This window comes from Heptranchias perlo, chromosome 9 (genome assembly GCF_035084215.1).
Source record: "Heptranchias perlo isolate sHepPer1 chromosome 9, sHepPer1.hap1, whole genome shotgun sequence".
Taxonomy (NCBI): domain Eukaryota; kingdom Metazoa; phylum Chordata; class Chondrichthyes; order Hexanchiformes; family Hexanchidae; genus Heptranchias; species Heptranchias perlo.
This window is the reverse complement of record NC_090333.1, coordinates 25,041,102-25,064,791: the sequence shown is the minus strand read 5'-3', so window position 1 is coordinate 25,064,791 and position 23,690 is coordinate 25,041,102. Positions and strand designations below refer to the sequence as shown.

The 23,690-nt window shown below is 41.9% G+C and overlaps 1 protein-coding gene across 2 annotated transcripts in view; it reads right to left on the bottom strand.

Moving 5' to 3' along the window:
• LOC137325204 (CMP-N-acetylneuraminate-beta-1,4-galactoside alpha-2,3-sialyltransferase-like) overlaps positions 1-23,690 on the bottom strand; it is a 401,305-nt gene that overhangs the window by 318,071 nt on the left and 59,544 nt on the right. Inside the window, exons 3-5 of one of the 2 annotated variants that reach the window (XM_067990038.1) lie at positions 18,369-18,411; positions 13,316-13,414; positions 6,602-6,694 (exon numbers count right to left, since the gene is read on the bottom strand). In XM_067990038.1, coding sequence (XP_067846139.1) covers positions 6,602-6,694; positions 13,316-13,414; positions 18,369-18,411 — 235 coding nt within the window. The remainder of the gene's footprint in view (positions 1-6,601; positions 6,695-13,315; positions 13,415-18,368; positions 18,412-23,690) is intronic. The other variant, XM_067990039.1, reaches the window with a different exon arrangement.

The window sequence follows — 23,690 nt, the reverse complement described above, 5'->3', positions numbered from 1 at the left end:
TCCACCCGTGATTATAGATATCTCCATTATATTCAGCGTTCCTCGAAAGACTGCTCTCGCCATTTCCTGAGTCCACACTCAACGCCATGTGCCGCCACAAGCACGCTCTCAACTTCTCTCTCCAGCAGCACCGATTCGCTCTATTTCAGAGTTGTCCTGGTCCGCAGTTCTATTTCATCCTTCGCCTCATCCAGCGCTTTAACAAAAACTTTTCGTCTTCCTTTCAGGTGTCAAAGACCGCAAGCTTCAACAACCCTTAGATACCGACACCCCTCCTGATCCTTCATCCCCTTCACTTTCCTCTGACCCCATCCCTGCCTCCAATCTCATCCTTTGTCGTGTTTTCACTATTCCCTCTGACCTTCCCCGCTCTGACTCTGAACGATAAGTCCTCAGCAAACGCCTTGGCTTCATCCCCTTACGCCCCCAACTCAATGAATTTCGAGGTTGACACAATGCTGAGCTCTTCTTCCGTCGCCTTCGCCTCCGCGCTCACTTCTTTGGCCAGGAGTCTTCCCCCCGCACAGTGGACCCTTTCTCCCATCTTCAGAATTCTTGTTCGACCTGGAGCCGTCCCTCTGGCCTCTTATCCTCTCTTGACCTTTTCATTGCAAACTGCCGGCGTTGACATCGGCCATCTCAATTTCTCTGCTCCCCTCGCTCACTCTAACCTACCTCCCTCTGAACTTGCAGCACTCCATTCTCTCAGGTCCAACTCTGACATTGTCATTAAACCTGCTGATAAGGACAGCGCTGTTGTTGCGTGGAGAACAGACCTTGCGGAGGTTAAACGCCAGCTCTCCGACACCTCCTCCTACCTCCCCATGGACCATGACCCCACCGCCGAACATCAAGCCATAGTTTCCTAGACCGTCAATGACTTCATCTCCTCTGGAGATCTTCCAGCCACGGCCTCCAATTTCATAGTCTCCCAACCCCACACAGCCCACTTCTACTTCCTTCCCAAGATCCACAAAAACGACTGCCCTGGGAGACCCATCATTTCAGCCTGTCCTTGCCCCACGGAACTTATTTCCTCCTATCTTGACTCTATTTTTTCTCCCTCGTCCAGTCTCTTCTGACCTACATCCACGACTCTTCTGACACCCTCCGCCACTTTAACAGTTTCCAGTTTCCCGGCCATAACCGTCTCAGTTTCACCATGGTCATCCAGTCCCTCTACACCTCCATCCCCCACCAGAACGGCCTGCAGGCCCTCCACTTCTTCCTCAAACGAAGACCCAACCAGTCCCCGTCCACCATCACCCTCCTCCGCCTGGCTGAACTTGTTTTTACGTTGAACAACTTGTCCTTCGACTTCACTCACTTCCTCTAAATAAAAGGTATCACTATGGGAACCCATATGGGTCCCAGGTATGCCTGCCTTTTTGTGGGATACGTGGAACGTTCCTTGTTCCAGACCTATCTCAACCGAGGATTCCCCTCCACTGTAGTTGACAGGGCCCTTGGCCGTGTCCATCCTATTCCCCGCACTTCTGCCCTCACCCTCTTCCCTTCCCTCCCATGGTAGGGACCACTTATCCTCACCTTCCACCCCACCAGCCTCCATATTCAACATATCATCCTCCGCCATTTTCGCCACCTCCAGCACGGTACCACCAAATACATCTTCCCCTCCCCTCCCCTCCCAGCATTTCGAAGGGACCGCTCCCTCCGTGACACTCTTCCATCACCCGCTCTCCTCCCCACGGCACCTTCCTGTGCGAGCACAGAAGATGCAACACCTGCCCCTTCACCCCCTCCCTTCCCAACGTCCAGGGCCCCAAACATTCCTTCCGGGTGAAACAGCGGTTTATTTGAACTTCTTTCAATTTAGTGTACCCCTATCCACTGCACACAATGCGGTCTCCTCTACATGGGGAGACCAACTGCAGACAGAGTGATCGCTTTGCTGAACACCTCCGCTCTGTCTGCAAGTGTGACCCTGACCTGCCAGTCGCTTGCCATTTTAATTCCCCGTCTCACTCCCACTCTCACTCTGACCTCGGCCTCTTACACTGTTCCAATGAAGCTCAACGTAAGCGCAAGGAACAGCACCTCATCTTTCATTTAGGCAATTTACAACCTTCCGGACTCAACACTGATTTCAACAACTTCAGATCATAAACAATGCTTCCATTTTTTCGGACAGCAAGTGCTGCTAATGGTTCTGCTGTTGACATTTACAGCTACTCCAGACCAATCTTTTGTTTCTTAACTTGTCCCATTACCTCCCTCCTTGCCTTGCACCATCTTCAGTTTTGTCATTTAATCACTCTTGCCCTCTACCCTATCACAGACCTTCCCTTTTGTTCTTTTCTCCCCTCCCCGCCCTCCCCCTGGCTCTGTACTTACTTAACAACTTTAACTCTTTAACATCTTCCAGTTCTGATGAAAGGTCTTCCACCTGAAAGGTTAACTCTGTTTCTTTCTCCACAGATGCTCACTTACTGAGCTTTTCCAGCATTTTCTGTTTTTATTCCCCCAGAAGAAAGGTTGTCTCTTACCAACTGATTCTGCATTCAAATGTTTGTTTGCAGATGGATTGTTTTGCATGTCTTGTGTTTCCAAACCAATCACATCAGGCTCCCCATGGTATGAAGAAACCTCTTCTTCCTCTTCCAACATCACAATAGGTTGCTGCTAGTACAACCTCAAGGATAAAAATGTCGACAGTTCATGTATGGGGCTATTACAAGGTTTTGCTTCATTTATGATGAACCATACACAAAAGACTATTAAAAAAACAAGAACAAAAATACTTCACAGACAGTTGGACCATCAAAGAAGACCGCTAAACTTATTAGAAAGTAGCTGATTTAGAAACAAGAATATTGAAATATACCATATAGGACATGCTAAATGCAGAATATACAATATATATACTATTTTGGATCAGAAATAGGGAAAGAATTACAGCTGCAGTGTGAAATAAAAATTATATTGAACTTACCATAATTGTTGTCAGAAGATGGATCAGATCCTTGTTCCATGAACTAAAATAGTTGAGTCACATTCAATTCTGTCCAGAACATTTTTTTTCTCTTTAGTTACATTAGTCCTTCAAAGTCAGTCTCATGTTTTTAAAATTAACAATTTTATCTTACTATTCAAAATAAGTAATTGATGCACTTGCTATAGTCTTCTGAGCTTCTGTTGACTTTCTTTGCAAAATACACCAGTCCCTTCAATAGATTTCACTGTTGGTGTTTGGGACTTTATTGCCAGAAATAAAACTTTCCATTTAGCAAAATTAGTATTTTCAATAAGTCACTGGAAAACTTTGGTTTCTGCCTTTGGTCTACGCCACCATTTCCTGCTGTTTGCCACTAATGTTGAGTGGAGGGAAAAAAACTTGCTTGCATGGTTCACTTCATTTGGAGGGAAACTATTTATCACTGTATTATCCAGGTAAAGGATAACCTCAGTGATCCCATGATCCTCAACAAACATTTACTGAAAAAAATTTGAATTTTTTTTGGAATGATGAGGTTTCAATGTATATTTTCTCTGCAGAAAGTGTGCCATGCAAAAAAAAATCACCATTACAAGGAAAGAAACTTAAGATTGTTACAATTTTTAAAATTATCGCTCGAGAGGTTCTTTGCATTTGACTCCAAACACCATTTATCACATTCCGTGAAGATGGTCTGACCCATGGATTTCTTTATGCCCATTATTAATGTTGCTCTGGAATCTGTGATCAACCAAATCAAAGAAGACAGATCCAGACAGGTCTTCCACATCACTTTGTTTCTGTCATTCTTCTCTGTTCCACAAAAGTCAAAGTCTAGTTAATACATTGGATAGGTTTTTGGGTTATACCTCAATAACTTTCTTGTGCTCAGCATCGAGGACTGCTCCTGTATGCAAGTGTTTGCTCCCTATGAATCAAAGTTTGACCTCACCTGCACAATATCTACCCATGTTACCGTATTTAGCTTACTGAATCTGACACAAGCCCTTGTGATCTCCAAGTGGAAGAGTTGACATTCCATCAAATTGTGATTTAGGCTATAAACTATGCAGATTATTAAAAGCAATGGATAAGCAATAGTAATAGAAAATGAAGCAGCTTGCATTGTTTTGACATCATTTTTAATTCATGCTCGTTCCTTGGGTACAAAAATGAAAGATATATCACTTCATTAACTTTACTGATGTTACATCTGGACTGTTGCCTGCACTGTAACACTTAATGTAGGGATTCTTATGGCCCATATAGCCTCCGCACATGCTTGGAAAAACTGGCGAGCTGAGAGGGAGGAACCCAAGTTCACCTCTGACTGGGCGTGAAGCAGTCAATCAATACCACTCCCACCTCAGAAACATACTTAGGGGCCTCTCCTGCTGGGATAACAGGGTTATTTGAGTTAAAAAGTTTTTCGTCAAATCCCAGATCAAAGGGAATCAAAATGCTGTTTCCACAAACAGTTGTCAATGACAGTGGGGTTCAAAGTTTGTCTCCAGCCACCTTAGGTGACAAGCTAACAATCAGCCAAATTGAATGTAATGATAATTACACATATAAATATCAGAAACTGCTTCTTGTGAGATCAACATTAATGACTTTGCAATTAAAATGTATTAACACATTAAGACCAACAAGTGTCACGATAGCCATACGCAGTAGCGCCTTCTGCAGACTTAGTCTTCCCCACACTGCAATTTCAAGCCACGCTTAAAGAATATGGATTCTAGCACAACTTAACAGACACCAGTCATCACACAAATACACAAACACTTTATCACTCAAATCGTGACTCAACTCCTATTCATCACAAAGATTTTATTAATCATGTTGGTCTCACAAGAAAGAAAGAAAATGCCATTACATAGCACCTCATCACATCCTTAGGACACCTCAGAGTGTTCTTCAAAGTGTCTGTTATGTAGGCAAATACAGCTGCAAATTTCTATAGAGTGAGGTCCTCAAACAGTAAATGAATGAATAACCAGATAAGCTGCTTTCGGTGCTGCTGGTTGAAAGAAAAACAAAGGTAGAATATATATAGTGTCTTTCATACCCTCAGAGCATCCAAAAGCACTTCACAGACAATTATTAAATTTTTGAAGTGTGGTCACTGTTATTTTGATTGGCAAGTACAGCAGCCAATTTGTGCACAGCAATGTCCCACAAACAGCAATGAGTTGCATGATTAATTAACTTATTTTGGTGTTGTTGGTTGATTGAGAAATGTTGGACAGTACACTGGGAGAAAAGAAGTTGGAAATTGGGCAGTAGATTGCAAGAACAGAAGGGTCAATTATGGGTTATTTGAGGAGTGGGGTGGTGATGGCAGATTTGAAAAGAAAGGGGATAGCACCTAAGGAAAGGGAACCATTTACAATTTCAGCTAACATGGGCATCAAGGAGGGAAGTTGAATGGTCAGCAGTTATATGGCGCCCTCAAGACGTCTCCAAGTACTTTTAAAGAATAGTCACTGTTATCAGGTTGGTCCCACAAACAGATATATGACCAGATAATCTGTTTTAGCGATGTTGACTGAGGGATAAATATTGACCAGGACACTGGGAAAACTCCCCGGCTCTTCTTCGAATAACGTCATGGGATCTTTTAAGTCCAACTGAGAAGGCAGACCGAGCCTCAGTTTAACGTCTCATTCGAAAGATGGCACCTGTGCAGCACTCCCTCAGTATTACACAGAAGTGTCAGCCTAAATTAAGCGCTAAAGTCTCTGGAGTGAGATGTCAACCTGCAATCTTCTAACTCAGAGACAAGAGGCTACCACTGAGCCAAGGCTGACACCTGAGAGAGCAGGATTCATTGACAAGATGAGCTCTGAGAGGCATATGGGGAGATAGGAGGGAAATTAGAGTACGACGCAGCTTTGGCATGATGGGCAAGGGGCATGGGGAGGAAGCAGCGGAATGGACGGTCTCAGTATTAGTGTCAAAAAGTCCGTTAGCTTCTCACACGTTGTTGGATGAGGGTGGAGGGGGCCTGGGAGAGTTGGTAGTAGACAAAAGAAGCCAGGATTTATCTTTGGTCTCCGGGAAGTTCCTGGAGTAGTGGGCGGTTTTGGCAGAGGACAGCAAGGCCCGACAGCATTTGATGTGGTCCAGCCAAATCTAGTGATGGATGACTAAACCGGTTATGCACCAGATACAATCAAGTATGCATCTCCTGGACTTGAGGGAACGAAGATGGGAGCTATCCCAGGGGAACAATGTGGATGGGAGTAAAGGTTTTATTGGGGACAGGGGCATCAAAGGTGGAGGAGAGGTTGTGGTTGAGCAGATCAACAGCGGCAGAAGTACCTAGGCTAGGCAGTTGGCAGCTTGAAAGCGCATTTCTAAGTCACTTGGGTGAGAGTTTTTTCCAAGGGTGGACGCAGAAGGAAATGGGGCTAGAATGGGGTAGGGGAAATGTGTGGTGAGGGTTACAAGGAAGTGATCTGAGAAGGCTTTGTTTGTGATCAAAACCATGGGAGTGGAGAGTACAATAAGCTGCAAAAATAAAGTGATCCAATATTCACCATCCACTAGGTATCACCTTCACGCCACCACACAGAGTTCTCTAAAGGCATGGAGGAGAAAACAGGGGGAAAAGAACTTCCAGTAGCAATGATTTCTTACTTTGGGAAGATTGCCGTCATCTGTGCAGAGGCAAATCCTTTTTTGCAGCCACCCTCTGTGATATTTCCATTTTTATAGTTCAATTCCGCTGAGCTGGAGGAAGAGAGATAAAAAACAAAACAAATAAGATTAGCAACAAAACAATACAAGACACAAACACAGAAAGAATTATAGAATTTTACAGCAGGCGGCAATTCAGGCCATCACACCAGTACCCGTGCTGCAAAAGAACAATCCATTTTGTGTCATTCCCTTGCCCTTCCCCATACCCTATCCTATCCTTAAAAAAGCACATTTACCCATTTCCCTTCTAAAAAGCTATTACAGATTCTGCTTCTAACAGGGCATTCCATGTCCTGACAATTCTCTCCATAATAAAAAAATCTCCTACCCTCTTCCTTCATTGTCTTGGTCTTAAATTTATGCTTCTACTTACTGGCTGGCCAACCAATGAAAATAGTTTGTCCTATTTACCTTTTCAAAACCTCTCACAGACTTCCTCCTAATCTTTTATGTCCTAATGAAAAAAGTCTCAGTTTCTCTAGTCTCTCATCCCCATTATCATATTAATAAATCTCTTCTGCATCCTGTCCAGACCTTGACACCCTTCCTAAAATAGATTTCCCAAAATTAGACACAATAACAACAGCTTGTATTTATATAGCACCTTTAACATAGTAAAACGTCCCAAGGGGCTTCACAGGAGCATAATCAAACAAAAAACAATACCTGGCCAGAGAAGGAGATATTAGGACAGATGACCAAAGATTTTAAGGAGTGTCTTAAAGGAGAGACAGAGATGTGGAGAGGCAGCGAGGTTTAGGAAGGGATTTCCAGAACTTAGGGACAAGACAGTTGAAGGTGCAGCCGCCAATGGTGGGGCAAAGGAAGCCGACGATGCAAAGGAAGACGAGGATGCACAACAGGCCAGAATTGAGGCAATGCAGAGTTCTCTGAGGGTTGTAAGGTTGCAGCAGGTTACAGAGATAGGGAGGAGCTAAACCATGGAGGGATTTGAACACAAGGATGAAAATTTTAAATTTGAGGCATTGGTGGACCATGAGTCAATGGGTGAACGGGACTTAGTGCAAGTTAGGAAAACAGATACAATAAGTTTGATTTTCCGAGTCCTTTCCCACAGTGAAGTAATTTGCCAGCCACTAGCGTATGTCGGAAAATTGCAAGTGCATTCCCTACCGTTTTCAACCTAATGAAATCAATTGACAGAAAATGTCTATTTATTTTCTGATATGCACTGGCAGTGGATGAGCAAAATCTACCCTATTATTCTAACTCTTCGCCGAACTAATGATTTATATCGGTGTATCAATATATTTTATCTCAAAATTTAAACTGGTCTCCTCTATTCAATTTCTTACTTCTTTGTCTAGATAGAGTGTCAGGGAAGGGATGTTCATTATATGGTATGTATTTTTCCCTCACTCATTAAGCCAATAAGTTTCATATCCTGGTTGAACAGTGGCCCACCAATATGGTAGACCCCCTGAATCTACGATACCAAGCTAATACTTCCATCAGAACATGAAGAATTGTGACTAATTAGGGTATTAATAATCCTAAATTCTGAAAACTGTTGCTCTTAAGCATCTATTACTTTTTTTTTCGTTCATGGGATGTGGGCGTCGGTGGCAAGACCAGCATTAATTGCCCATCTCTAATTGCCCTTGAGAAGGTGGCGGTGAGCCGCTTTCTTGAACTGCTGCAGTCCGTGAGGTGAAGGTTCTCCCACAGTGCTGTTAGGTAGGGTGTTCCAGGATTTTGACCCAGCGACGATGAAGGAACGCTGATATATTTCCAAGTCGGGATGGTGTGTGACTTGGAGGGGAACGTGCAGGTGGTGTTGTTCCCATGTACCTGCTGCCCTTATCCTTCTAGGTGGTAGAGGTCGCGGGTTTGGGAGGTGCTGTCGAAGAAGCTTTGACGAGTTGCTGCAGTACATCCTGTGGATGGTACACACTGCAGCCACGGTGCGCCGGTGGTGAAGGGAGTGAATGTTTAGGGTAGTGGATGGGGTGCCAATCAAGCGGGCTGCTTTGTCCTGGATGGTGTCGAGCTTCTTGAGTGTTGTTGGAGCTGCACTAATCCAAGCAAGTGGAGAGTATTCCATCACACTCCTGACTTGTGCCTTGTAGATGGTGGAAAGGCTTTGGGGAGTCAGGAGGTGAGTCACTCGCCGTAGAATACCCAGCCTCTGACCTGCTCTTGTAGCCACAGTATTCATATGGCTGGTCCAGTTAAGTTTCTGGTCAATGGTGACCCCCAGGATGTTGATGGTGGGGGATTCGGCGATGGTAATGCAGTTGAATGTCAAGGGGAGGTGGTTAGACCCTCTCTTGTTGGAGATGGTCATTGCCTGGCACTTGTCTGGCACGAATGTTACTTGCCACTTATCAGCCCAAGCCTGGATGTTGTCCAGGTCTTGTTGCATGCAGGCACGGACTGCATCACTATCTGAGGGGTTGCGAATGGAACTGAACATTGTGCAATCATCAGCGAACATCCCCATTTCTGACCTTATGATGGAGGGAAGGTCATTGATGAAGCAGCTGAAGATGGTTGGGCCTAGGACACTGCCCTGAGGAACTCCTGCAGCAATGTCCTGGGGCTGAGATGATTGGCCTCCAACAACCACTACCATCTTCCTTTGTGCTAGGTATGACTCCAGCCTCTGGAGAGTTTTCCCCGATTCCCACTGACTTCAATTTTACTGGGGCTCCTTGGTGCCACACTCGGTCAAATGCTGCCTTGACGTCAAGGGCAGTTACTCTCACCTCACCTCTGGAATTCAGCTCTTTTGTCCATGTTTGGATCAAGGCTGTAACGAGGTCTGGAACCGAGTGGTCGTGGCGGAACCCAAACTGAGCATCGGTGAGCAGGTTATTGGTGAGTAAGTGCTGCTTGATAGCACTGTCGACGACACCTTCCATCACTTTGCTGATGATTGAGAGTAGACTGATGGGGCGGTAATTGGCCGGATTGGATTTGTCCTGCTTTTTGTGGATAGGACATACCTGGGCAATTTTCTACATTGTCGGGTAGATGCCAGTGTTGTATCTGTACTGGAACAGTTTGGCGAGAGGCGCGGCTAGTTCTGGAGCACAAGACTTCAGCACTACAGCCAGGATGTTGTCGGGACCCATAGCCGTTGTTGTATCCAGTGCACTCAGCCGTTTCTTGATATCACGTGGAGTGAATCGAATTGGCTGAAGACTGGCTTCTGTGATGGTGAGTATATCGGGGGAAGGCCGAGATGGATCATCTACTCGGCACTTCATGCTGTTCACTTGAACCCATATACATTCACCTCTTACATCATCATCATCTTTCCAACTCATTTACTGATGTCACAACACCTCTACTGTGCACAATGGTGTTGCTGCCTAACAGTTAAGAGCAGTAAAATAAAAGTTTTGTTTAAATGTAGGCTGCATACTGGATCCCAAATATCTTGTGATAGAATCAAGGCATTTAGTAATTTAATCTCAATTTCCTGATGTTTATAACCCAGGTGTGTTCTGCTCACACAGTTTACGATGCTATCAAAACAGCTTGACTGAATAACCACTTTGTGACTCATTGCCAACTCAACTATTATTAAGTATTTATACCACTGAAGCTCATGTCCCTTAGCTATGGGAAGAAGAAAATGATGCCCACTTTTTAGATATTGAGCTGAAGGAAATGGCTAATTAACCTAGATTTGATGTCCTACAGGCTGTTAGAGAGTACAGCAACAGCCTGAGTCAATAGTGATAGGGGAAAGATATATTTGGATGTTGTCAGCAAGAATGTGAAAGCAGACCTTATGTTTGTAGATAATGTCTTCAAGGTGTATCATGTAAATTATGAACAGAAGGAACCAAAGATTCAGCTCTTCGAATCTTATTCAGGAGGTGACAGGAGGTTATGGGAGGAAAAACCAAAAAAGAAATGGTTTGCTTCCTTATTTTGGAAGTAGGATTTTTAGGAATATGGAGATACAGTTGGCAATCGGAAATAAGAAGATAAAGCTACCATATGGTCTACTCCTGTTTCTAGATTTTAGTGACTATATTGGGATGCATAAGAGTAAAACCATGAGAGAGGTGTGTTGTGGGCTAAGACCAAGAAGAGGTAGTGGAGGAGAATGAAGTGGTCAGTAATGTTGAAGGTGGCAGAGAAGAAGAGAAAAGGAGAGTGAACCACATTCAGTCACACAAGTTGCCATTGGTGAATTTAACCGTAGTAGTCTCAATCTTGTGGGTAAATATGAAATTGAATTGATGAGAATTGAACAGGGAGTGGCAAAAGTTGGGTGGCAATGAAGGTGTGCTTGGGGCATGCAGCTACAACCTTGTGACTCAGAAGTGAGAATGTTTCTGATTACCTAAAGCAGCAAAGCAAATGTAGACAGTGCCTTCTACACTGAGACCAAGAAGGTGAGAATGCTACCACTGAGCCAAGGCTGACACTTCAGTTACGTACTGAGTGAACAATACATTGTCAGAAGTACAATCTTTCAGATGAGAAATTAGCCCTGTCAGATACACGAGATCCCACATCCTGGCCAACATCTTCTCTCAAAGATCATCATCAAAAACAAATTAAGTGGTCATTTATCTCATTTGCCATTTGTGGGATCCTGCCATATGTAAACTGGCTATTATGTTTGCCTACATAACAGTAACTCATTGGATGTGAAGTTCTTTAATACATCAAGGACATGAAAAGGTGCTATATAAATGCAAGTTCTTTCTAATAAACTTCCAACTTTCCCCTGCATTCTTCTAGTGATTACTCTCAGTCTGTGATGTCACATTTGTAAATGATGCTACAGTCTCTGCTTCAAAGTGGGATGGCTTTACATCTTCTAATAACCCTCTGTGTGACAAAAATTCTAAATACAAATTTGTCAACTAGTGGAAACAATCTTTCACTGTTTACCATTGCAACAGTTTCATAATATTTGATCCTGTTCAGAGAAAAAGATCAAAGTTTCAGCTTTTCTTCATAACTATAACCTCTCATTACAACAGTGACTACACTTCAAAAGTACGTCATTGCTGTGAAGTGCTTTGGGACTTCCTGAAGTCATGAAAGGCGCTATCTAAATGCAAGTTCTTTCTTTCATACTTAGTAGTATTCTCGAAAAACTTGATTTTATCCTTTCCTTGGTTTTGATATCCTTCCTATTGTAGGATGCCCAGAACTGCATACAACACCCCAACCATAGCCTAACCAATACCTTGTAGATTCAGTTTCACTTACTTCCTATCATACTCAATGCCCTATTTATGAAATCCAGAATCACATTGGCCTTTTCTGCTATTTTATTTTTTAACCTGCACTCTCACCTTTAAAGATATACATATGTGAACCCATAGATCACTCTGTTCAGGATATTATTTAGGGTGTACTTCGTTTCATTATTATTTTTCCCAAAATTCTTCATATTTTCCTACAGTGAACTGTATCTGCCACCTATCAGCTCATCTGCTAACCTGTCTTCGTCCTCCTGCAATCTTTCTCAGTTTGTCATGCCTCATAAGTTGGTATCATTCCTGTTAACAAGTTCTGCAATTGTAACTTGTGCGTAATTCTAAGGGAACTGGAGAACTCAGTAGTTTACAGAGGTAATGTCTGTAAGTATACTGATGTGCCAAAAACAGGTATTTTGCTCCTTCCTTCTCTCTTTTGTGTTGGTTATTTAAAATTGTTTAAAGAACATTTACTAACACCCATATAGTTTTGCAGCAATAATTTTTGTCCAGTGATGGCACTAGGTAAAGGCAACATTAGATCTGGGTCGCACATCCTTTACAGCTGAATAGCTTGTCAACACTCTGTCCAGGCCACTACAACAAGTTACCTCAGGTCTGCTAATGTCTGTGAAATTGTACTCAGCAACAGTCAGTCCCCAGGAATTTCCTCAGAGGTTCTCCCAATCAATCACCTTAACTTCGGCAGAAACCCCATTTGGACATGTAAACAGGATTGCCGCCGATCTTCCACCGAAGTTACAACGGTTGATCAGGATAACCCCCAAGGAAATTCATCCCAGTGACTTTAGAAAAGGAAAGTCTGAATTTTACATTAAAAAAGCCTTCAAAAATACAATATCACAATGGAATAGAAGCCAACCTGCCCTAGTTCAAACTCTTTTGAGGGCACCAGTGTAAATCTTTGAGGTGTTAAGTGCAAGTGGCAGCACTAATTTGGACTAAAACGGCTCTGAATGGAATCTGACATATTTTGTGCTCATACTTGGTGCAAAGAGGAAACAGGCCATTCAACTACAGGATGTCGTAGAGTCAAGCCCAATTCTGTCTTCAACCGAGTCCTCTAGTTCGCAAACCGGATAAGGACCTACATGACAGAGAATTAATTCTTTGATTCCTTAACTTAACGATCCGATTGCATCTTTGTTCTAAACAGTGGACGGACTCAATGTTTTAAATCACAGGGCATTCCAATGGTTTGAAGAACTGATTTGTTCATTGCAAAGACAATGAACCAATTAATAAAAAAGTCATTTGGCTTATACATGCAAATTTTTCTCATTCCCGAAAAAATCCTGAACATTAACCCTTTGTATTATGTGGGAGTCTGTCTCCTATGCCGATGGGAAGTATTATACTTGTTCCCTATCTTTATGGCCAGTGATGTGGCACAGTGTGGGATCTCACAATAAGACCCTCGAATTTCTGCACTTACCGAATGTAGCTCAATGGGGGGTGGCAGGGGGTGTCTTTCTGGATATCAGCATAGGCATAGCCATCTCCTCTGTTGTCCACCACTGAGTTCTCCAGTTCCCTAAGAGTTGCCCACAAATTACATTTTCAGAACTTTCTAACAGGAATGAGATATAAGCACTCCTAATACAAATGTCGATTCTGAAGTAGTCTTAATAGTGCAATCATTAGTTTGGAATATGTCAATAATTAAGCATTTGTTACACCATCCCCTCTACAGAAAATTGCACATCTACATGTTACAATACCTTTAAAAGTGGAAACGGCTCAATTTTTTTCTACATTTGCCACGTCATTTGATTGGCTAGCTGAGTATCACAATTTTACATAAAAAGTCCCAGAGGTACTGAAAATGCTAGTTTCTCAGCAGATCTGGCTGATAACAATTCACTTGCAAAACAAATCATTTGGACTACCTATCTTTAATTGGGTATGAGTTATGGAAAACAACGACTACTATTACTATTAATATTACGACTAGCATTTATATAGCATCGTTAATGTAGAAAAATGACCCAAAGTGATTCATTGAGGCATAATCAAGAAAATGGAGGCTGAGACAAAGAATCAATTTTAGGAGGAGTAACAAGTAGCATCATAAAAGGAGCAGTGGAGGATGTGAAGAGTCAGAGGGGTATGGGGAGGTAATTCCAGAGTGTGGGGCCTAAAGGCTAAATGCACAGCTGCCAATGGTGGGTAAAGGGGAAAATGCACATGAGGCCAGGGTCAGAGGAAAGGAAGTACCCAGGGGCCCTCTCAGATATAAAAGATCCCATGGCACTATTCGAAGAGTAGCTGGGGAGTTTTCCAGGTGTCCTGGCCAATAGTTATTCCTCAGCCAACATCACAAAAAGCAGATTATCTAGTCTTAATCTCATTGCTGTTTGTGGGACCTTGCTGTGCACAAATAGGTTGCCGCGTTTCCCTACATTACAACGGTGACGACACTTCAAAAGTACTTCATTGTCTTTGGGACATCCTGAGGTTGTGAAAGGCACTATATAAGTGCAAGTTCTTTCTTTCTTTACTTTTTGCGGAACTTGACCAGATACCTTTGGTAAACCCGATTTCATTACATATCCTAATCATACTTTTTCATGCTTTCACTGGTACTGCATGAAAAAAGGCCTTCACGGTCTTCATCAGCGAGCAAAATCTGACTGGTCACATCCAGAGTGCCACTAAACATATTTGCAGGCACTGTCACAACTACCTGGCAACAACCACGTAGAACTAGCTCCAGGTGAGCAGAAAGCTAGGTGAAGAGCTGCACCATATGCTGTAAGGACACCTGCTGCCAACATGCACCGTAGGGATGGCATAGCCAGCGACAGTAATGGTTTCCACCTCCTTCCAATCATGCTACAATACTGACCGACAGGGATGTCGCCAAGGAGTGACAAACAGGGTGACCCTCCACATAACTAGGTCATGCAACATGATATCCACTTAAGAAACCATCAAATAGGGTCCTGGGCTGCTCTACCACTTGCCTATAGACTGGTGCCTGCACAATGGATTTCTTTTCACTGCACTGTAATTTTTCAAATCTTAGCCCTCTCCTCCTTCAGCCTTGCAAAAGGCTACCAATGCACTGATTCTTTCCAAAGGCTGCAAGAATGTGTGTCCCCTATTCTGCCACTTCCCTTTAATTGCCCACATCCCTTTAAGTTTCATCTACACACAATTTTCTGCTCCCATCACTAGTGTGCTCCCTGCACCCATCCAAATCTGCATCTGAAGCTGCAACTAATTATGCAAATGTGTTGATTCACAAAGTTTAACTGCTATTTTTAATTTACCATTGACGAGATTTACATCAGTTGTTATCCAAATTAGAGCCGACTTACACCTGTGAAAATCACGCTCCTTATCTTCCAAACAAATTTAGGATTTGATGACCTGTAACCTTTGATGAATCCTGAGAAGAAGCTCAAATGAGCCAATTTTCTCAATAAGGTTTGAGGAGTAGCTGCAATCACAGGAAGATTGCCATGACTAATGAGTATATCAAGTACTGGAATCAGGTACCTGTTCTGGCGAAATGCGTTATGTCTTATAAGAAATTACTCATCATAGCACATATCTGTGTAATATCTTAAGCTCTTCCTTTTAAATGCTTTTGTTAAAGAGACAGATTCAGGGTGTGTTGATAGCCTCCCATAATTTGATGACAAAGAACTCAAAAATTATGAAGACATCTTCACCAAAGATCACTACCGTGTGTAATTATCAGCTTGTGGAGCTTGGTCATTTCAATAAAATTCACATCTCTGGAGTTTTTTTTTTGACAGTTTGCTCACATGCCCAATGCTGCTCAGCATTATTTGAATGAAAGTAAGTCTTCAGAAGCAAACGAACAGAAGTTATGAAGACAACAAAATCTGGAGCAAGCACTGGAGTATGTCAGGTGGTACAATTTTGACATTTTAACAGCTGTGACTGCTGTGGGAGGAGCATTTCCAGATTTATAAGAAAACTGCCAAAAAATATGCAGAACCATGGTAATAAAGAAAAATATATTAATCATGCACTTCACACAAACATCTGTTCTGAGTTTATTATTCCTGGATCAGCCCTAAATTAGTAGAACAGTCATTGCTGCATTGAATATGCATCTATAATTGCAGTAAAGAGGGGGGATAATATCAGAAGTGGTTTTGACAGGGCTCCTCCAATAGTTCACTGGGTAAATGCACACTCTAGGTGGAACAGGTTAAGGAGACAAGGGAGGTTTCAGGCTCAATCACTACGGTCTGTGCTGAGTTAGCGGTCTGCGTTCTTGGAACTGAGTAGACGGACTAGTCTCAACAACCAGGAGAAGAAAAAAAAATCAGCCTGAAATAGTAACATCCTCCATTTTCTCGCAATAATATCCCTCACTTTGATAAGCACAGAATTGTTCCTTCTCCATTCCCCAATAAAATAGTGGTGATGGGGCATAGGTAGGGAAATAAAAGGCAATGTTGTGCAGGTAGAAACAGGTGGTCTTAGTGATGACTAGGATGTGGGCTTTGAAGCTCAGCCCAAGGCCCAATAGGACTTCTTGAAGGGTTGCTCAGCATGTAGGTAAGCTCCCCTAAATGCCTTTACAAAATGAGTTAAGCTTTCTTAGTTGCATGCAGTATTAGAAGTATCTAACTAGCCTAAATTACTTCAGAGCAAACTTTTCAAAACTCCACTGAAGAATGGCACACTCAGGATAATAATCTTCAAAAATTTTAAATCCCAATTGTAATGTTAAAGTAATGTTGCTTCTAGGGCTGTCAATTAATTGCAATTAACTTCTGTGATTAATGCATTAATTTTTTGGGAGATTAATTTTTTTACCTTGCGTTAATCGTGGATGTCACCCTGGATGTACCTAGGTAGGAATACGTTTTTGCCTACCAACAACAGAGCTATAGCCTGCTGAACTGTGACATCTTCTGCTGGTGGTGCTGGTTCTTTTCTCTGCTTGGAGAAAATCATCTTGCCGTTATGGTGCCCAATTCTGCTTCATGATAATGAGCAAAAAGACAATACTACAACAACAACAAAACAACAACTTGCATTTATATAGCGCCTTTAACGTAGTAAAACGTCCCACGGCGCTTCACAGGAATGTAATCAGACAAAAATGATACCGAGCCAGAGAAGGAGATATTAGGAAAGGTGACCAACTTGGTCACATTTTAAGGAGCATCTTAAAGGAGCAGTCAGAGAGGTGGAGAGGTTTAGGAAGGGAATTCGAGCTTAGGACCTAGACTTCGGAAACAGGTTCAGGGAAATTGCTTGTTGTAGAAAAGTGAACCGTAGACCATGTGAGGTATTGTTTGCAGAACTTTAATACTTTGTTCATATAATGAACATATTCCCAAAGTAGCTTAAGCTCATGGTGAGTGGGTTACGCTCCTTCTAAATGTAAAGATTAAGGTTTAAATTAAATTATTTTTTTTAAAACTTGCTGATTCGTAATGTATCTAATAGCAAACAGTAGGGTTTAGATGCCCTTTTCACATAATGGCTCAGTTCAGTTCTTGGCAGCGCTACAATTTAGTGGGGCATGGTTTTACTTTTTCATTATTAAAATGTGATCCTTTTTCCAGTCATTTCTTCCTTTAATAAGTTTGTAGTAATACTGCATGAATTTAAAGGGGATGTGCCCTAAATTTTAAAAATGTGTATAAAACAAACTTGAAAGAGACGTATGCAGTCATTGTATACGTACAAACATACATACGAACATACGAATTAAGGGCAGGAGCAGGCCATTCAGCCCTTCAAGCCGGCTCTGCTATTTGATAAGATCATGGCTGATCTGATTGTGACCTCAACCCTACTTTCCCATCTACCTACTATAACCTCTGACTCCCTTGTCAATCAGGAATCTATCTAACTCAGCCTTAAAAATATTCAATGACCCTGCCCCCACCGCTCTCTGGGGAAGGGAGTTCCACAGCCTCACGGCCCTCTGAGAGAAAAGATTTCTCCTCATCTCCGTCTTAAATAGGAGACCCCTTATTTTTAAACTGTGGTCCCTAGTTCTAGTATCAATGTGATTAAAACACAGATTAAAATTTTTAATTGCGAGGTTAATCACTATTATTTTTTTAAAATCACTTGACAGCCCTCGTTGCTTCCACTGCTTTTAATGGTCTGCTCAACACCACCCACTCAATTAAGGCATCTTAACGCACCTGCCAACCCATAAGCACCTAACAATGAAAATGTATTTATTAATTTTGGTTCCTACTCCAACATTTGCAACCTAAAATCTGCCACAGAAAATTCAACATCCACCCATCTAAAGTCTAAGCTTCCTCACTTGCGCATGCAGGACTCATCAAAAGCTAATAACTGTGGAAACACAAAATACAATTTCAGAATCTATGAGTCCTTGCCTGCAATTTCTCTGACACCTGCTGCCAATGGGCAAGATACTCTGCCAAGAGCAGGGACTCAGAATACCTAAAGTATACCTGACCAATTTATTTGAATAAAAGATTAATTTTAAAAAATGAATTTGTACTTACATTTTGGAATCCAACTTCAGCAGAAATCCCAATCTATCATATTCTGAAAAAAATAGAAAAAGCACATCATTCAATGAACAAACATTACATTTCCCTGAACGTTAAGCATTAGGTTGGGTGCCTTAACAACTTAGTATCAGTATTAATTAGTCCTATTTTCAGTTCTTCCCAAGATTTCCAAACATTCCTATAACCTTCAAAGAATTATTTTCCAGCCAACCTTCAGGGTTCAAAAACACTAAGTTTCTATTGTGCCCCAATCCACCTTTGATTGGATAAATCTTTAGTCAAATTGATATGTACCATTGTGGATGTAATTTCAGGCAGATTCTGGAGCCTAATACCAAGTCAATGTTGAGTTGGTGTACACAACTTCGTTAGCGGTAATGAAGTCATCAAATTAAATTTGAACAAACATATCCAATTTGGTGGCCAAGTTGTCAGTGGGGGAACATTTAGGGAGAAGCAATCATAGCATTATAAGGTTTAGATTAGCTATGGAAAAGGACAAGGACCACTCTAAAGTAAAAATACTCAATTGGAGGAGGGCCAATTTCAATGGGATGAGAATGGTTCTGGCCCGGGTAAATTGGAATCAAAGATTGCCAGGTAAAACTGTAAATGAACAATGGGTGGCCTTTAAAGAGGAGATGGTTCGGGTACAGTCTAGATACATTCCCACAGGGGAGAAAGGTAGGGCAACTAAAACCAGAGCTCCCGAGATGACAAAAGAGATAGAGTAAGATGAAGTACGAAAAAGAGACATACAACAGATGTCAGGTTGATAATACAAGTGAGAACCAGGCTGAAAATAGAAAGTTCAGAGGGGAAGCGAAAAAGGAAATAAAAAGGGCAGAGATAGTATGAGAATAGACTGGTGGCTAACATAAAAGGGAATCCAAAAGTCTTCTATAGGCGTGTAAACAGAAAATGGGTAGTAAGAGGAGGGGTGGGACCGATTAGGGACCAAAAAGGAGATCTACGCATGGAGGCAGAGGGCATGGCTGAGGTACTAAATGAGTACTTTGCATCTGTCTTTACCAAAGAAGAAGATGCTGCCAAAATCACAGTAAGTGAAGAGGTAGTTGAGATACTGGATGGACAAACAATTGATAAAGAGAAGGTACTAAAAAGGCTAGCTGTACTTAAAGTAGATAACTCACTCGGTCCGGATGGGATGCAACCTAGGTTGCTGAGGGAAGCAAGGGTGGAAATTGTGGAGATACTGGCCATAATCTTCCAATCATCCTCAGATACGGGGGTGGTGCCAGAGGACTGAAGAATTACAAATGTTACACCCTTGTTCAAAAAAGGGCGTCAGGATAAACCCAGCAACTACAGGCCAGTCAGTTTAACCTCAGTAGTGAGGAAACTTTTAGAAACAATAAATTGGGACAAAATTAACAGTCACTTGGACAAGTGTGGATTAATAAAGGAAAGCCAGCACGGATTTGTTAAAGGCAAATCGTGTTTAACCAACTTGATTGAGTTTTTTGATGAAGTAACAGAGAGGGTCAATGAGGACAATGCAGTTGATGTGGTGTATTTGGACTTCCAAAAGGCGTTTGATAAAGTGCCGCATAATAGGCTGGTCATCAAAGTTGAAGCCCATGGAATAAAGGGGGCAGTGGTAGCATGGATACGAAATTGGCTTAAGTAATAGGAAACAGAGAGTAGTGGTGAATGGTTGTTTTTCGGTCTGGAGGGAGGTACACAGTGGTGTTCCACAGGGGTCAGTACTAGGACCACTGCTTTTTTTGATATATATTAATGACATGGTTTTGGGTGTACAATTCCAAAATTTGCATATGACACAAAACTTGGAAGGGTAGTCAACAGTGAGGGGGATAGTGATAGACTTCAAGAGGACATAGGCAGGCTGGTGGAATGGGCGGACACATGGCAGATGAAATTCAACGCAGAAAAGTGTGAGATGATACATTTCGGTAGGAAGAACGAGGAGAGGCAATATAAACTAAAGGGTACAATTCTAAAAGGGGTGCAAGAACAGAGAGATCTGGGGGTGCGTGTGCACATATCGTTGAAGGTGGCACGGCAAGTTGAGAAAGCGGTTAAGAAAGTATATGGGATCCTGGACTTCATAAATAGAGGCATAGAGTACAAAAGCAAGGAGGTTATGATGAACCTTTATAAAACACTGGTTCGGCCACAACTGGAGTATTGTGTCCAGTTCTGGGCACTGCACTTTAGGACGGATGTGAAGGCCTTAAGGGAGTGTGCAGAAGAGATTTACTGGAATGATACCAGGGATGAGGGACTTCAGTTACGTGCATAGATTGGAGAGCTGGGGTTGTTCTCCTTAGAGCAGAGGAGGTTTAGAGGGCAGGTGATAGAGGCATTCAAAATCATGAAAGGTCTGGACAGAGTAGATAGCGAGAAACTGTTCCCATTGGGAATAGAGGACATAGATTTAAGGTGATTGGCAAAAGAAATGAGAAAAAACTTTTTTACACAGCGAGTGGTTGTGATCAGAAATGCACTGCCTGAGGGGGTGGTGGAGGCAGATTCAATCGTAGCTTTCAAAAGGGAATTGAATAAGTAATTGAAGGGAAAAAATATGCAGGGCTACGGGGATAAGGCAGGGAAGTGTGACTAGCTGGATTGCTCTTGCAGAGAGCCGCCACAGACTCGACGGGCCAAATGGCCTCCTTCCATGCTGTAGCCCTTCTATAATTCCATTTACACATCAGAACTTGCTACAATTATTGCCCCATAGCCTCTTGAACAGATGGGTTTATGACCATCTTTGTACACACCACCACTATTTGTCCAACATGCAAATTAAGAACATGTTTTTTTCATTTTTCCTTAGAATTCCAGAGAATATTACAGACCCTACTTTGTTATTCCACAGGTTTATCATCCTGCACAGAATGAACTTCAAAAAGGTGACACTATGGAACTGTCCAAGTGTAATATTATGAGCCATAACAGCATCTGGTGACAGCATTAAGCAGACAAATATATTTGCAAATAAGCTGCTGATTTTTCACAACTCTACAATAGATTTGGGCTTGGTATAAATACAAAACTAATATCACAATATAGTGTGTAGGCTAAACAAATCAGTAGTACGGATGTTCTACAATGTTTATAATTAAAAACAGAAACTATGACAGTGATGTACAAATAAAAGAAAATTCAAGTGACTGTTATGATATGCAAAATTCAAATTTACAGCTGTTCAACCCAGAAAATCAGAAGCAGTGGTGCAGTGGTTGGTTGGTGCTCCCCCGTATTGTGCAGAGCAGTAAGTTCAAAACTACAGCTCTCCACAAAATGAGTTCTTGATCTTGATGCTGCCATCAAGAAGAATCACTGTGCAGAGTCCCCTGGCAGCAGACTTGTGATATTTATTAGCACACTGTCCTTCATCCACAGAAGCTGAGCCCAAATTCAGTCCAGACTTATAGAAATGAATCTTCCTTATAAAGGTTCAAAGTGAATGAACTTACAGGATTCTGAACCTAATGTGTAATAGATGTTGGTCAACAGTTGAAAACTGCTCATAATTTAGCATTAATTGGTACTAAGCCAGCAGTCTCGCACTGAGTCCATAAGAATGGCTCACATACAATATGGAAATATTGTATTAGTGCATGTAGGATTTCTATACTGAAAATGGGATTAAAGGCACATTCTTGGGGCAAAGTAAAGTGAGCTTCATCCAACAACCCATGCTATACCTTATCCAGGAATGCCTGATGCTGATACTGCACTGGATTAGGGTTATTGGAAACTATATAATTCAGGAGCACCAACATCCTCCAGCTTGATGACCGCAAACAAAATTGGGACTAGAGGCTTAGCAGCAGGTCATCTATCAGCCCACTGGGTCAGGGAATGGGGTGTGATGGGAGGATACCTGGAGAATATGATAGAAATTAATGTAGGCCAGAAGGAGCAGAGCACTCAAGTTTAACTTAAATCTGATTTTTGGAAATAAATTCTTTACTCAAAGGATGATAAATGTTTGGAATTATTTATCTGTTGAGGTAGTACAAGTCAAACACATTAGCGATGTTTAAAATGCAGCTGTGCTTCGATGGGTGAGTTGGAGCACTTGAGGGACGAGCTTCAACTTTGCTATCCTTGACTTTTCTTAATGTTCTTATACTCTTAAGCAAGGCTTCCACTACAGTCATTTTTAAAATCATATCTGTGCCAGTGTAATGGCTTTCACACAAGTATCCATTAAATCACTCTATGATGGACCAATACACATGAAGTTTACCTATAGGAGTCTTCAAGTTTGGAACAACCCAGTTGGGGCTTTCCCACTGCTTCAGTGGTGAAAAGTTCATCGCCATTAGTGGGTGACATCAAGTAACTCATTTGTAAAGATAAATCTCTCAGCCTCCAACATACATTTTAAATTTTGACTGCTCAATATCTGTACATAAATTTCACAACATTCCTAAAATGTTTCTTTTTTAAAACTATCAGTTCTTCTTTTAAACTGTTCCTCTTCTCCGTCCCCATCTCACAAATCAAATGTGCAGTGACAACATTTTCTACCAATAGTCCCCAACAGACCAGTAACCGATACATAAACTGCCATGTCAAACGATCAATGGAGAAACTGGTACTGTAACAGCTTATGCAGAATGCTGTAGGATGACTTATAAACATTTAATTCTTTAGCTGGTTTTTGTATTTGTCATCACTCTCTTTTTGATGTGTTGCATTATGCTAATCAGAATTTTGTTTACTGATCTGTTGCTATTTCTGTTTGCTGTTGCTCTTTAGTAAACAGCATAGGAACAGGAGTAGGCCCTCGAGCCTGTTCAACCATTCAATTAGATCATGGTTGATCTGTATCTTAACTCCATCTAACCGCCTTGGTTCCGTAGCAGTTAATAGGGATCATGTTATTCAGAATGTTTGTTTAGAGGAGAACACCAATATGAGAGAAAGGGTATTTTTAAATGCAAAGCACTGCCTCCACCCATTCCCTTTTAGGTTTCCCACACCAAAAAACTTTTCCTACCTTCCTAGGAGAAATTTTGATTTTAATCAATGTCCCACACACCTATTAAACTGGTATTTCAGGTCATCAGCCTGCCAGAGTAGCAGTCAGCAGATGTCAGCAGCACCTCTATTGAAACTGGATTGGCATCCATTTCATTCCCTGTAACTCACGAGAATCCCTCCACCAGCTCATACTCACAACTGATATATCCATTATTTTATAGACATGAACCATTTTACTGCTTTTGGGAGAATATTTCAGCCTGATTTTAGCTCTGCAACAGCAAGTTAATCTTAGAAGCATTTTGCTGGCCTGGCTCATTTTTCCAC